The sequence below is a fragment of the Oncorhynchus kisutch genome, linkage group LG15 (genome assembly GCF_002021735.2).
Source record: "Oncorhynchus kisutch isolate 150728-3 linkage group LG15, Okis_V2, whole genome shotgun sequence".
NCBI classification, from domain to species: domain Eukaryota; kingdom Metazoa; phylum Chordata; class Actinopteri; order Salmoniformes; family Salmonidae; genus Oncorhynchus; species Oncorhynchus kisutch.
The window spans coordinates 84713198-84727241 of NC_034188.2; the positions used below are offsets into that span (position 1 = coordinate 84713198).

The 14044-nt window shown below is 48.0% G+C and overlaps 1 protein-coding gene across 2 annotated transcripts in view; it reads right to left on the minus strand.

The window, feature by feature from the left end:
- Positions 1-12820, minus strand: part of LOC109881046 (protein mono-ADP-ribosyltransferase TIPARP) — a 36831-nt gene extending 24011 nt beyond the window's left edge. Inside the window, exons 1-2 of one of the 2 annotated variants that reach the window (XM_031791213.1) lie at positions 12479-12820; positions 10461-11497 (exon numbers count right to left, since the gene is read on the minus strand). In XM_031791213.1, the coding sequence (XP_031647073.1) occupies positions 10461-11464 (1004 nt within the window). In that variant the 5' untranslated portion in view covers positions 11465-11497; positions 12479-12820. The remainder of the gene's footprint in view (positions 1-10460; positions 11498-12478) is intronic. The other variant, XM_031791212.1, reaches the window with a different exon arrangement.
- Positions 12821-14044: the final 1224 nt, after the last annotated feature.

Below are 14044 nucleotides of genomic sequence, written 5' to 3' on the forward strand. Positions count from 1 at the left end.
CTGTCTCCCTCCAGCCCTTCCCCTCTCTCTCCCCTCCAGCCCTTCCCTTCTCTCTCCCCCCTGTCTCCCTCCCAGCCCTTCCCCTCTCTCTCTCCCCCCCTGTCTCCCTCCAGCCCTTCCCCTCTCTCTCTCCCTCCAGCCCTTCCCCTCTCTATCTCCCCTCTGTCTCCCTACAGCCCTTCCCCCTCTCTCTCTCTCTCCCTCCAGCCCCTTCACCTCTTCTCCTCTCTTTCTTCCCCCAGCCCTCCCTCTCTCTCTCCCTACAGCCCTCCCTCTCTCTCTCCCTACAGCCCTTCCCCTCTCTCTCTCCCTCCAGCCCCCTTCCCCCTCTCTCTCTCCCTCCAGCCCTTCCCCTCTCTCCTCCTGGTCTCCCCCCAGCCCTTCCCCTCTCTCCTCCTGTCTCCCTCCAGCCCCTTCCCCTCTCTCCTGCCTGTCTCCCTCCAGCCCTTCCCCCCTCTCCATCCTGTCTCCCTCAGCCCTTCCCCTCTACTCCTCCTGTCTCCCCCCAGCCCTTCCCCTCTCTCCTCCTGTCTCCCCCCCAGCCCTCCCCATTATTCCTCCTCCTCCTGTCTCCCTCCAGCCCTTCCCTCTCTCTCTCCCTCTATCTCCTTCCAGCCCTTCCCCTCTCTCTCCAGCCCTTCCCTCTCTCTCTCTCCCCCCCGCTGTCTCCCTCCAGCCCTTCCCCTCTCTCTCTCTCTCTCTCCTCTGTCTCCTACAGCCTTCCCCTCTCGCGCTCCCCCAGCCCTTCCCCTCTCTCCTCTGTCGCCCTCCAGCCCTTCCCCTCTCTCCTCCTGTCTCCCTCCAGCCCTTCCCCTCTCTCCTCCTGTCTCCCTCCAGCCCTTTCCCTCTCTCCTCCTGTCTCCCTCCAGCCCTCCCCTCCCCTCCTCCTGTCTCCCTCCAGCCCTTCCCCTCTCTCCTCCTGTCTCCTCCCAGCCCTTCCCCTCTCTCCTCCTGTCTCCCTCCAGCCCTTCCCCTCTCTCCTCCTGTCTCCCCCCAGCCCTTCCCCTCTCTCCTCACTGTCTCCCCCAGCCCTTTCCCCATTATGCCTCCTCCTGTCTCCCTCCAGCCCTTCCCCCCTCTCTCTTCCCTACTCTGTCTCCCTCCAGCCCTTCCCCTGTCTCCCTCCAGCCCTTCCCCTGTCTCCCTCCAGTCCTTCCCCTGTCTCCCTCCAGCCCTTCCCCTGTCTCCCTCCAGCCCTTCCCCTGTCTCCCTCCAGCCCTTCCCCTGTCTCCCTCCAGCCCTTCCCCTGTCTCCCTCCAGTCCTTCCCCTGTCTCCCTCCCAGCCCTTCCCCCTGTCTCCCTCCAGCCCTTCCCCTGTCTCCCTCCAGCCCTTCCTCCAGCCCTTCCTCTGTCTCCCTCCAGCCCTTCCTCTGTCTCCCTCCAGCCCTTCCTCTGTCTCCCTCCAGCCCTTCCTCTGTCTCCCTCCAGCCCTTCCTCTGTCTCCCTCCAGCCCTTCCTCTGTCGCCCTCCAGCCCTCACCATTTCTCTCTGGGACAGATACGTAGCTTCATTCTAAAAATAAAATTCCACTGGTTAAATGAAGTGCAATGAGTGAGTCTGGGAGTTCATTAAGAGAGCCTATCAAATGCCAGACACAGTCCAAAGACACACCCCTTTTTGGAAGAGACAGCACTCAAAGCCTGGCTTAAAATTTGGCCTTTCCAGAGGTGCAAAGACACACCCTAACTGAACAGTCACACACACACACACACACTCAAATTCATTTCAGGTCATACCCTGAGAACAGTGAGAGTGGCTGAGAACTGTTTGTTCATTTGAGAAGACTAAAAAGTAATTTAGCCCTGGGGTGAGAGAAGAACCGAAAGAGTGAGAGAGAGATGGGGTTGAAAAGAGGAGTGTGAGAAAAAGAGATGGAGGGAGGGAGGTAGGGAGGTACAGAGTGAGTAGGAGGAGTTTGAGTCAGTTGGAGATGAGATATGGAGATGCATTATTGTCAGGTGAAACGATTAGCTCACACAAACACACACAGGCGGGCGCACACGCGCAGTCAACTGAAGTTAGGATTGACACAGACAGACACCTACACCCACAACAGACAGACAGAAAGACACTGTAGTTGAAATGACAGATGTATTGAGTTCAAGCCTGGAGTGTGACAAAGAGACAGAGGGTGGCCTCTAGATCCAGCCCTATACCAAACCCTCTCTCACCCACAGACATCAGCACAATTTAAGGCAGCTCACACTCGCTTGTACACACCCCATGACTTTCTTACAGTCACACCTGCATGCCCGCATCAGTCACGCTCCCGAGCGTCACTGACTAGAACCAGATAAATTCACACGCAGTCACACACAAGCCAGTGAACCGACCTTACTGAGGTTGATGTGGGCTCCAAAAGTTACACCATGACACAAATACATACAAGAAGTCCCTTTGGTGAGGAGGACAAGGTGGACACACTGGGTCATCCTCCCTTCCTCATCTCGAGAGATTAAACGCTGTTCCTTCTCCTGTTTTTGGTTCAGTTTCCCAGAAACCACAACACACTCACTTCACTTCCCTCCATCACCCAGTTTGTGGGGAGAGGTTGATGAGAGGTAACATTTGAGAGGGACAGGGTGAGGATAGGGAGAGAGTAAACAAGAGATGAGGATAGGGAGAGAGAAAACAAGAGATGAGGATAGGGAGAGAGAAAACAAGAGATGAGGATAGGGAGAGAGAAAACAAGAGATGAGGATAGGGAGAGAGAAAACAAGAGATGCTGGAGGGATAGGGAGGAAATTGCTTCAGAATAGGCGTACGGAAGCCTGCAGGCACAAACACTCACAGGCCACAAAGAAAGAGAGAGTGAGAGAAGGTAGAGGCTGAGTAATGAAAGGCAGGGCAACCCAGACCTCGCCCCAGTGAATCATTTCATAGGCAGTCTGACACGTTATCTCCTCACACACACACACGCAAGTAGCACACACACATAAGCAAGAAAACATTCACACACACACACAGGTCAGGCTACACTGTCTGAGAAATGATATATTCTGACAAACAGTGGCACACACACACACACACACACACGCACACGCAGTTGTGCACATGGACAGAAGCAAATCACACACACCTGGTGTCAGGTCACTCTGTCCTTGGTGCTCAGTGACTCTGTCAGTTAATGACGTGTGAACCATTTACTGTCTGTCCAACAAAAGGCTCTCACACACACACAAACAGTGACACACACACACACATTACATAAAATATTCCTGTCACGTAGATGAGGGTAAAAAGCAGATGATGTGTTAAGTGATGACTATTCCGCTCCTCTCTATGTAACTGTAGCTGGCTAGAGGGATCCTGAGAGAAGAGGATGAGTGTTGAGTTCTTCCTTCCTGGGTATTATTTGGATGGGATTAACCTATAGTCTCATACAACCATGATGGAACTCCCCCCGCCACACACACACACACACACACACACACACACACTAACTCTGCTAGATCAACTAAACATTTTTGCTATACATATCAAAAACGCCTCCCTGCAGTTTGTGTCTGAATTCAAATCGAAACCAAGAAGTCATTCTCCAGTGCCACTTTGTTTAGATTGGGGATCCAGTGGCCTGGATTATGAGGAGGAGGATTATGCTTCTTTTTCAGAATGAGAACGAGTTGGCAATTCCTTATATAAATGTGTATTGTTATGCTCAATGTACATTTAGAAAACACAGACTCGACAGCTAGCATTTAAATCTGTGGCTACAATGCTAGCGGTTTGTGGTACCTACCATGCTGCTAGCGGTTTGTGGTACCTACCATGCTGCTAGCGGTTTGTGGTACCTACCATGCTGCTAGCGGTTTGTGGTACCTACCATGCTGCTAGCGGTTTGTGGTACCTACCATGCTGCTAGCGGTTTGTGCTACCTACCATGCTGCTAGCGGTTTGTGCTACCTACCATGCTGCTAGCGGTTTGTGGTACCTACCATGCTGCTAGCGGTTTGTGGTACCTACCATGCTACTAGCAGTTTGTGGTACCTACCATGCTGCTAGCGGTTTGTGGTACCTACCATGCTGCTAGCGGTTTGTGGTACCTACCATGCTGCTAGCGGTTTGTGGTACCTACCATGCTGCTAGCGGTTTGTGGTACCTACCATGCTGCTAGCGGTTTGTGGTACCTACCATGCTGCTAGCGGTTTGTGGTACCTACCATGCTGCTAGCGGTTTGTGGTACCTACCATGCTGCTAGCGGTTTGTGGTACCTACCATGCTGCTAGCGGTTTGTGGTACCTACCATGCTGCTAGCGGTTTGTGGTACCTACCATGCTGCTAGCGGTTTGTGGTACCTACCATGCTACTAGCAGTTTGTGGTACCTACCATGCTGCTAGCGGTTTGTGGTACCTACCATGCTGCTAGCGGGTATGTGGTACCTACCATGCTGCGCATGACAGAAACTGACCGTTACATTTTCCACAATCGTATTTCTTGATACTCCCATTTTAGAATGGTCTCTGCTCTACATTTCGAGAGTCGTGACATAAAAACGGGGAGGTATCATTAGAAAGGATATTTGGGATGTTGGCAAAGAGGCCCTTTATCTACTTCCCCAGAGTCAGATGAACTCGAGGAAACCATTTGTATGTCTTTGTGTCCAATATGAAGGAAGTTAAGTGGTAGTTTTGCGGGCAAATGCTAACTTGCGTTAGCACAATGACAAAGTCAATCAATCAATTAAATGTATTTAATAAGGCCCCTTTTTTACATCAGCCGATGTCACAAAGTGCTGTACAGAAACCCAGCCTAAAACCCTAAAGAGCAAGCAATGCAGGTGTAGAAGACGGTGGCTAGGAAAAACTCCCTAGAAAGGCAGGAACCTAGGAAGAAATCTAGAGAGGAACCAGGCTCTGAGGGGTGGCCAGTCCTCTTCTGGCTGTGCCAGGTAGAGAGGAACCAGGCTCTGAGGGGTGGCCAGTCCTCTTCTGGCTGTGCCAGGTAGAGAGGAACCAGGCTCTGAGGGGTGGCCAGTCCTCTTCTGGCTGTGCCGGGTAGGGAGGAACCAGGCTCTGAGGGGTGGCCAGTCCTCTTCTGGCTGTGCCGGGTGGAGATGAAAGTAATGAACTAGCATTCTTAGCAGTATCCCTTTAAGTGTTCCTCTATTATATCACACAGACAGAGATATCTGACTGCTGATGGGTCACTGTCACAGTACGAGGAACAAAAGACACCCCTGCTGTGTACCGACAAACTGGCCATTTCTACTTGTAGAATCACAATGCTCGTCACCGGCTGAGAACATGACTTTGAGACAATTAAAGGGAAACGAACCTTGACGCTGGGGAGACGACAGAAGTCAAATCAAATTTTATTGGTCACATACACATGGTTAGCAGATGTTAATGCAAGTGTAGTGAAATGCTTGTGCTTCTAGTTCCGACCGTGCAGTAATATCTAAGTGACAATAAAAAGACGTCACCTTTCCTGGTGTAAACCACTCCCCCTCGAGTCACAATTGTTATAACTAAAACAATAACATTTATTTGATATGTCGCCCAGCCCTACTGGAGGAGTGGAGGTGAGGAATGGGACTGAGTGAACACTTTTACAGCCCAACCTGTAAAAACCAGGCTCTGAGGGGTGGCCAGTCCTCTTCTGGCTGTGCCGGGTAGAGAGGAACCAGGCTCTGAGGGGTGGCCAGTCCGCTTCTGGCTGTGCCGGGTGGAGATTAAAGTAATGAACTAGCATCGGCAGGGTAGCCTAGTGGTTAGAGCGTTGGACTAGTAACCAGAAGGTTGCAAGTTCAAACCCCCGAGCTGACATGGTACAAATCTGTCGTTCTGCCCATGAACAGGCAGTTAACCCACTGTTCCTAGGCCGTCATTGAAAATAAGAATTTGTTCTTAACTGACTTGCCTGGTTAAATAAATAAATAAAAACATTTTCTAAATCACACTGACTGACTGACAGTCACACTCAAATCCTTCACATACTGTATCGGACATAGAAACATGTTAAGATGGTAAACACAGACACACATGCAGAAGGAATGATTAACTCCCTCTCCCATGTTCACAGTCACACACATGCCCTCTCTCACACCAGACAGGTCACCCGCGACACAAGTCATTCTTCGACGTCCATCCATGTCTGACGTCCATCCATGTCTGACGACTTCGGGAGATGACGTGGAAATCGTCCACTAAGCGGCAACAACGTGCGCTGTTACCTCCAAGATGGTTTCAGTTTTGCTCGGGCGTTGTGGACAGGGACAGCAGATGGCTGTGGTTCAAAAGTTTGCATGTTCGAATCCAGCGACAGGAAGTTGTTTTTGATATTTTTGTCCTTAGCCTATAGCAAACCTTAACCCTTAAACCATTCAGAGTTCATGCCTAACCTTAACTATTCAGAGTTCATGCCTAACCTTACCCATTCAGAGTTAATGCCTTACCTTAACTATTCAGAATGCCTACCCTTAACCATTCAGAGTTAATGCCTTACCTTACCCATTCAGAGTTAATGCCTTACCTTACCCATTCAGAGTTCATGCCTAACCTTAACTATTCAGAATGCCTACCCTTAACCATTCAGAGTTAATGCCTTACCTTACCCATTCAGAGTTAATGCCTTACCTTACCCATTCAGAGTTCATGCCTAACCTTAACTATTCAGAATGCCTACCCTTAACCATTCAGAGTTAATGCCTTACCTTACCCATTCAGAGTTAATGCCTTACCTTAACCATTCAGAATGCCTACCCTTAACCATTCAGAGTTAATGCCAAACTTAACACTAAACACTTTGAAATTTGGCATGTGAGAAACATGGATGAACGTTTAATTCTCACGTGAGACTGTGAGATCTTTTTCCACACACACAAATACTGACACATGCCAGCCAACTTTCACTCCATCACACACACACACACACACACACACACACACACACACACACACACACACACACACACACACCAGCGGCGGCTGCCAAATAAGTCTGTTGCCATATTGACGGCCTGGCTTGTTTTGTCCTCTGCTGCTCTTCAGATAACAGCTGTTATCAACTGCATTCAGTTACTATGGCAACACAACATCACCCAGGGTGTGTGTGTTTAATGGTGGGGGGGGCAGATCTTCCAGATCCACATCTGATAAGACTCTGGAAATTAAGTACCGTTTTACTTGATTAAATGTGAATAAAAATTCTGAGCATGTCGGGACATGCCGGGACCATGCCGGGACCATGCCGGGACCATGTCGGGACCATGCCGGGACCATGTCGGGACCATGTCGGGACCATGCCGGGACCATGTCTGGACATGCCGGGACCATGCCGGGACCATGTCTGGACATGCCGGGACCATGCCGGGACATGCCGGGAGCGTATTGGGGGCCGTTGTTTGAAATTGGATGGTCTAACACGTCACAACAGTAAGCAATAAAGAAGAAAACAAAACCCTTAAAAAAGACTAATGGGACATATTTGAAACTTAAAAACAAGTCCTACAGTCTGTCTATATACTGGACTGTTACAATGTCTACTTTGGTAGAGGAAGAGGAAGTAAGAAAAGGTTTCTTAACTGTATTTACTAGTCTGGTACACAGCCATTCTATAGGGGATTAGACTGGTACACAGCCATTCTATAGGGGATTAGACTGGTACACAGCCATTCTATAGGGGATTAGACTGGTACACAGCCATTCTATAGGGGATTAGACTGGTACACAGCCATTCTATAGGGGATTAGACTGGTACACAGCCATTCTATAGGGGATTAGACTGGTACACAGCCATTCTATAGGGGATTAGACTGGTACACAGCCATTCTATAGGGGATTAGACTGGTACACAGCCATTCTATAGGGGATTAGACTGGTACACAGCCATTCTATAGGGGATTAGACTGGTACACAGCCATTCTATAGGGGATTAGACTGGTACACAGCCATTCTTTAGGGGATTAGACTGGTACACAGCCATTCTATTGGCGATTAGTCTGGTACACAGCCATTCTATAGGGGATTAGACTGGTACACAGCCATTCTATAGGGGATTAGACTGGTACACAGCCATTCTATAGGGGATTAGACTGGTACACAGCCATTCTATAGGGGATTAGACTGGTACACAGCCATTCTATAGGGGATTAGACTGGTACACAGCCATTCTATAGGGGATTAGACTGGTACACAGCCATTCTTTAGGGGATTAGACTGGTACACAGCCATTCTATTGGCGATTAGTCTGGTACACAGCCATTCTATAGGTGATTAGTCTGGTACACAGCCATTCTATAGGCGATTAGACTGGTACACAGCCATTCTTTAGGGGATTAGACTGGTACACAGCCATTCTATTGGCGATTAGTCTGGTACACAGCCATTCTATAGGCGATTAGTCTGGTACACAGCCATTCTATAGGTGATTAGACTGGTACACAGCCATTATATAGGGGATTAGACTGGTACACAGCCATTATATAGGTGATTAGACTGGTACACAGCCATTCTACAGGGGATTAGTCTGGTACGCAGCCATTCTATAGGGGATTAGACTGGTACACAGCCATTATATAGGTGATTAGACTGGTACACAGCCATTCTATAGGGGATTAGTCTGGTACGCAGCCATTCTATAGGGGATTAGACTGGTACACAGCCATTCTATAGGGGATTAGACTGGTACACAGCCATTCTATAGGTGATTAGACTGGTACACAGCCATTCTATAGGGGATTAGACTGGTACACAGCCATTCTATAGGGGATTAGACTGGTACACAGCCATTCTATAGGGGATTAGACTGGTACACAGCCATTCTATAGGGGATTAGACTGGTACACAGCCATTCTATAGGGGATTAGACTGGTACACAGCCATTCTATAGGGGATTAGACTGGTACACAGCCATTCTATAGGTGATTAGACTGGTACACAGCAATTCTATAGGGGATTAGACTGGTACACAGCCATTCTATAGGTGATTAGACTGGTACACAGCCATTCTATAGGGGATTAGTCTGGTACACAGCCATTCTATAGGTGATTACCCTGGTACACAGCCATTCTATAGGTGATTACCTTGGTACACAGCCATTCTATAGGGGATTACCCTGGTACACAGCCATTCTATAGGGGATTACCCTGGTACACAGCCATTCTATAGGGGATTACCCTGGTACACAGCCATTCTATAGGGGATTACCCTGGTACACAGCCATTCTATAGGGGATTAGTCTGGTACACAGCCATTCTATAGGGGATTAGTCTGGTACACAGCCATTCTATAGGTGATTACACTGGTACACGGCCATTCTATAGGTGATTACCCTGGTACACAGCCATTCTATAGTTGATTACACTGGTACACAGCCATTCTATAGGTGATTACACTGGTACACAGCCATTCTATAGGTGATTACACTGGTACACAGCCATTCTATAGGTGATTACACTGGTACACAGCCATTCTATAGGTGATTACACTGGTACACAGCCATTCTATAGGTGATTACCCTGGTACACAGCCATTATATAGGTGATTACACTGGTACACGGCCATTATATAGGTGATTACACTGGTACACAGCCATTATATAGGTGATTAGACTGGTACACAGCCATTCTATAGGTGATTAGACTGGTAGTTACTGTGGTATTTTGGCTCTGTGTACAGACTGCCCATTTATAATGTTTGGAAACGGACACTACTAAGTTACTATCACCAACACCGAATACAGTAACTTTAGACTCATGTGAGTGTGTTGCATATTCAAATAAGAGCTTGACTTCATTTGGGTTCTCATGGACAGGTGCATATCCTGTGGGTGGGAAGGTTTGCATGTAGTTTCACTTTAAAACCTAAAATCAACAACACACACACGCAGTGACACAGACGCAGTCACACACAGAGACACGTACACGGACCCCTCAGTTCCCTGAATAACTTGTGAGGTGTGTGTGGTGACATAGCTAACGGTGTCATTGTGTGAATGTGGGGTTTATAGCTTGAATCAGAGCACACTTTGTATGCCTGTCTGCTAGTGCCTGCCAAGTGCTTGTGTGTGTGTGTGTGTGTGTGTGTGTGTGTGTGTTCGTGAGAGAGACAGCCAGTGCGTGTGTGTCAGTGACCGAGCCAGGCAGCAGTAGGTCATGCAAGTTCCCAGCTCTAAGCTGCCATGGGTACAGCACTTCCTGGTTTGAGCTGTTCATCCAATGAGAAGGCTGGGTTTGGGAGCAGAAAGAGCACACACGCTATTGCAGGAAGTCAACGTGCCATAAGAATGACACCCAAATAAGAACTGAGATAGGGGAAGTCGGGAACCAAAAAACGACTCAGTCAGTTAATCATTACAACACACACACCACCCGCACACACCTACTGAAACTGACATACCTTTCTCATAGCAAAGCACTCCTGTCTTAAAACTGTAAATACAATCTCAGCTCTCTATTAGGCTACATTCATATAGAACAGAAAACAGGAGAAACCACTGTTACTAAACAAAAGCACTTACTGAAACCTGAGCCTGACTTGTTCATTGTCCGGATTGCAATAAAGCCTCTCCAACTGATCCTGTGAATCATCCGCCAGGCTTTGCCAGCTTTCAGTATCACTCCTGCAGATCTGCCAGTGGTAGGGCAGCACAGTATGATGGTAAGCGCAGTCACTCCCGTACACACACAACCCCTGCAGGAAATCCACGCAGATGGAAACCGAGTCGGCTTGGTGCGTGTGATACTGGAGCTGGGTTAGCAGATCAAAAACTAGATCCAGGGAGGCCTCTTCGCTTTTATCCTGAAATATCTCGCCTTTGTCGGCCTGAAGACTGGGGGTTTTCTTACCGTCTTTAATGGTGAGACAATTTGCCCCCCGCAAGGCTGTAGAAGCAAATAGGTCAATCATCGTGTTGCCCCCCTGGCTTGGAGGGGATACTAGAGGGGTATCGGGTGTGGGGGGTGTCGCCGCCACTTCGCGCGCCCGCGGGTGAAGTTTGAGCTGGAATCTGCGTTCGTTAGAGTCTATTGTCACACGCTGGAGATCTACCGGTGCCTTGGTTACCCCCCCCTCTGTCTCCTCCAACTCGGCGGCGGCGTCCACCATTTCCGTGTTGCCGGTAATCATAGCTGTTACACCGGTAGCTGACGATTCTTTACGGCACACAGGCCCACCAATCCGCGCTTGTTTGACCACCACAGCAGTGCACAGGTTCCCAGCTGTCCTTGGCGGAGGGTTCCTGGGGACAAACACTCCGTCTCCGGTAACAAGAGCATCCGTACTCAGTAATGTGGTCAGGATTGGGTCCTGGAGCGCACGGAGGCATTTTGAGTCCAGTTTCCTCTGTCCGTGCTTCTTTTTGAAATAGGGCTTCACTAACGGGATTTTATTGCTAAGTCTAATAGATTGTTCCGTGAATTCTCGGTCCCCTATACTCATATCCAGAGCTATTCCTGTTCCACCGCCAAGGACCTTGTCGGTTGAGTCTGTCGGTTTCTGTAGGATATGCAAAGCTTTATCCATGGTCCCCAGGGGCACTCCTAAAACCCGGCAGTTCTGAAAGATAGATAGAGAAATGAGAAGAGAGAAAGACAGAGTGTGAGAGAAATAACCATCGATGGAAAATAATACCAAAAATGTATGCTTCATATTTCGAAAGTCCTGGGCATGTGTCATTTGATCAACTGTTAGTCAGCCCCTTGACGGTGTCAATACCCATTGCACTTTATTGGGTGTAAAACAATAAGCTTTATCTTGGAAAAGCCATAGTTTACTTTCCTGGGTAACGGATAGTTTCTGTTTCACCAGTTGTATCATGTTTACCATTGATAGCCCTTCAAATCTAGACGATTGAATAGATAGGTTTGGAAAAAGTCTCCCAAACTTAGAAATAGTTTTATTATATTGTTGTTCAGTCAATGACGAGCGTCAAGATTCAATTACAGTGCGTATAAGCTACTGTACAGCGCGATACAATCATTGTCGCACAATAACAAAACATTCTCGAGAGAGTATTTTGATCACCGGAGGTAGATACACGGGGTCTACGGCATACGTGCCAGTTACAAATCGCTGCTCGAGCAAGTTTGCACGTAGGCCTACAGACACACATAGAGACGAGGGGGACTGCGTCGAACAGCACAAAGACTCGATCCTGACACTGCATTTTCCCGTTGTAACGCACATCAAAACGCCTACATCTTCTATATACATCGTATAGGTCCTAGCCTACGATGTTAATACTCGCATTTCGGTATGTTTTATCCGCGAAAACACGGTGGATGTTTGAGATGAACTACACTAATGCCGACCTGCAGAACGTTGTAGACTGCTATATCATTTATCAAATGTAAAAAATTCCCTTCCAGCATTCATGAAGATCTGGTGTGCTGCGCAAAAGAACTAGGCTACAATATAGTCGATCTCCAACACATACTGCTGCATAGACGTCCCGGCTGGGTGATTTATTATAGCGTTGCTTTCACAGAGCCCGTTTAGAATACAAAGCGTCCAGACACACACAGATCCTATTCCTACCTGCGTAAAATCCGTTCAATCTCTTCTGTGAAATTGTCTCCTTCGCCACGTAATCCCTGTCCGGTCATGAATGTAGCGATATGTCGATCGGGGTTTGGGCTGCTGGTCCGGGGCTGGGGCAATGCGTGACAAAGCCGCTGTTCGTCGTTCTGCACTGAGCTCAGTTCCGCCAACTCCTGTGTTGGATAGAGGCAACTCGCAGCTGTTGCAAGGAACGCTCAGTCCTCTCAGCCACTCACGGCGCTCCTCACCCGGTCGAGGGATGGGATTTGGCATCAAAGGAGAAGAGAGAGAGAGAGGAGGAAAAACGAAACTGGTGTGTCATAGGGGGAGGAAAAGCAGGAAGTTGGTGCTGTGTTCGTCAGGCGCCTGAGCAGTAGGAGAAATATGTCTACTAAGTGCAGGGAGTTGGGTGGTCTCCCCCCTCCTTGTTTTTGTGATACTGACTGACTGGAAAGGTTTCTGGTTGTTCGCATATTCAAACAGCATTTCCAGTAGACCTACAGGACAAAGGGGATTATCGTAGGACAAACACAGCCAATAGGCCTGTGAAGGACACAGAGCCAGAGGCATCAAGCCAGTAGGGGGGGCCGTGGCCCCTCAGATTTGTCTTGTTTAAAAAAAAAATAACCAGGAAACTAATGAAACTAACTATCTTTTTTCTTCTTCTGTAATACTACTAGCTACCTAGCAATTTAAAGTAGGCTTTAGCTTGTCCAGATAGGTTTCCAATCTCCCAACCTCATAACAAACTACCCAGAAGACATTTCAGGCTATTAGTGAAGTTAGAGTAGCTATCTTGCCTAACTATTTTAGCAGACATGCATGCTGGCAAGGTCGATAGACTTTAGAAAAGCAAGCCATTACTAAATGTACTGAATAAGTCACATGACTTTCAATCTTTTACTCAGGCATGCAGAGAAGCATATTTAGTTTATTTAAAAAAATAACCACCAGTCAGGAGGATACAGACATCTGAAGAGATATGCAGAACAATAAACATATTTTTTTTTACATAGAAATAAGAATAATATTTATGGATCTAGATTACAGGAAAAAAGCTATTTCAGGTGCTTGAAAAATGCTAAATTCTAGCCCCCTCTCCAGACCAACCCCAAACCATATTCACATACTTAGTTCCCCTACACAGTCACCATGATCCTACCGAAACCTACGGGTTCCCTATAGAACTAATACACAGAAATACAATACTAGCCTAATAGGTAAAACATTTGGTTGTTTATCTATGCAACAGACATTCCGAGGTAAGTCTATAGGCCAGTAAAGCAGTAGATGTCTGTAGGCCTATGGCTTTTATCTACACAATCAATGTTTTATCATGTGGAAGTCTCATGTGCATTGATGGCTGAACTTCCTGGACTGTGCAGTTGTAAGGATGGGATGTGATCGTTGCACCCCAGTGCCCTGGTAAACATAAATGACAAAGGGCGAAAGGGCAATCCTGGCTTTGATGCTTGGCACATATTTTTTTTAATGTGAACCTTGTTTACTCCAAAACGCCACACACACACGCCACAGCTTAACTCGCCCCCCCCCCCTTCCACA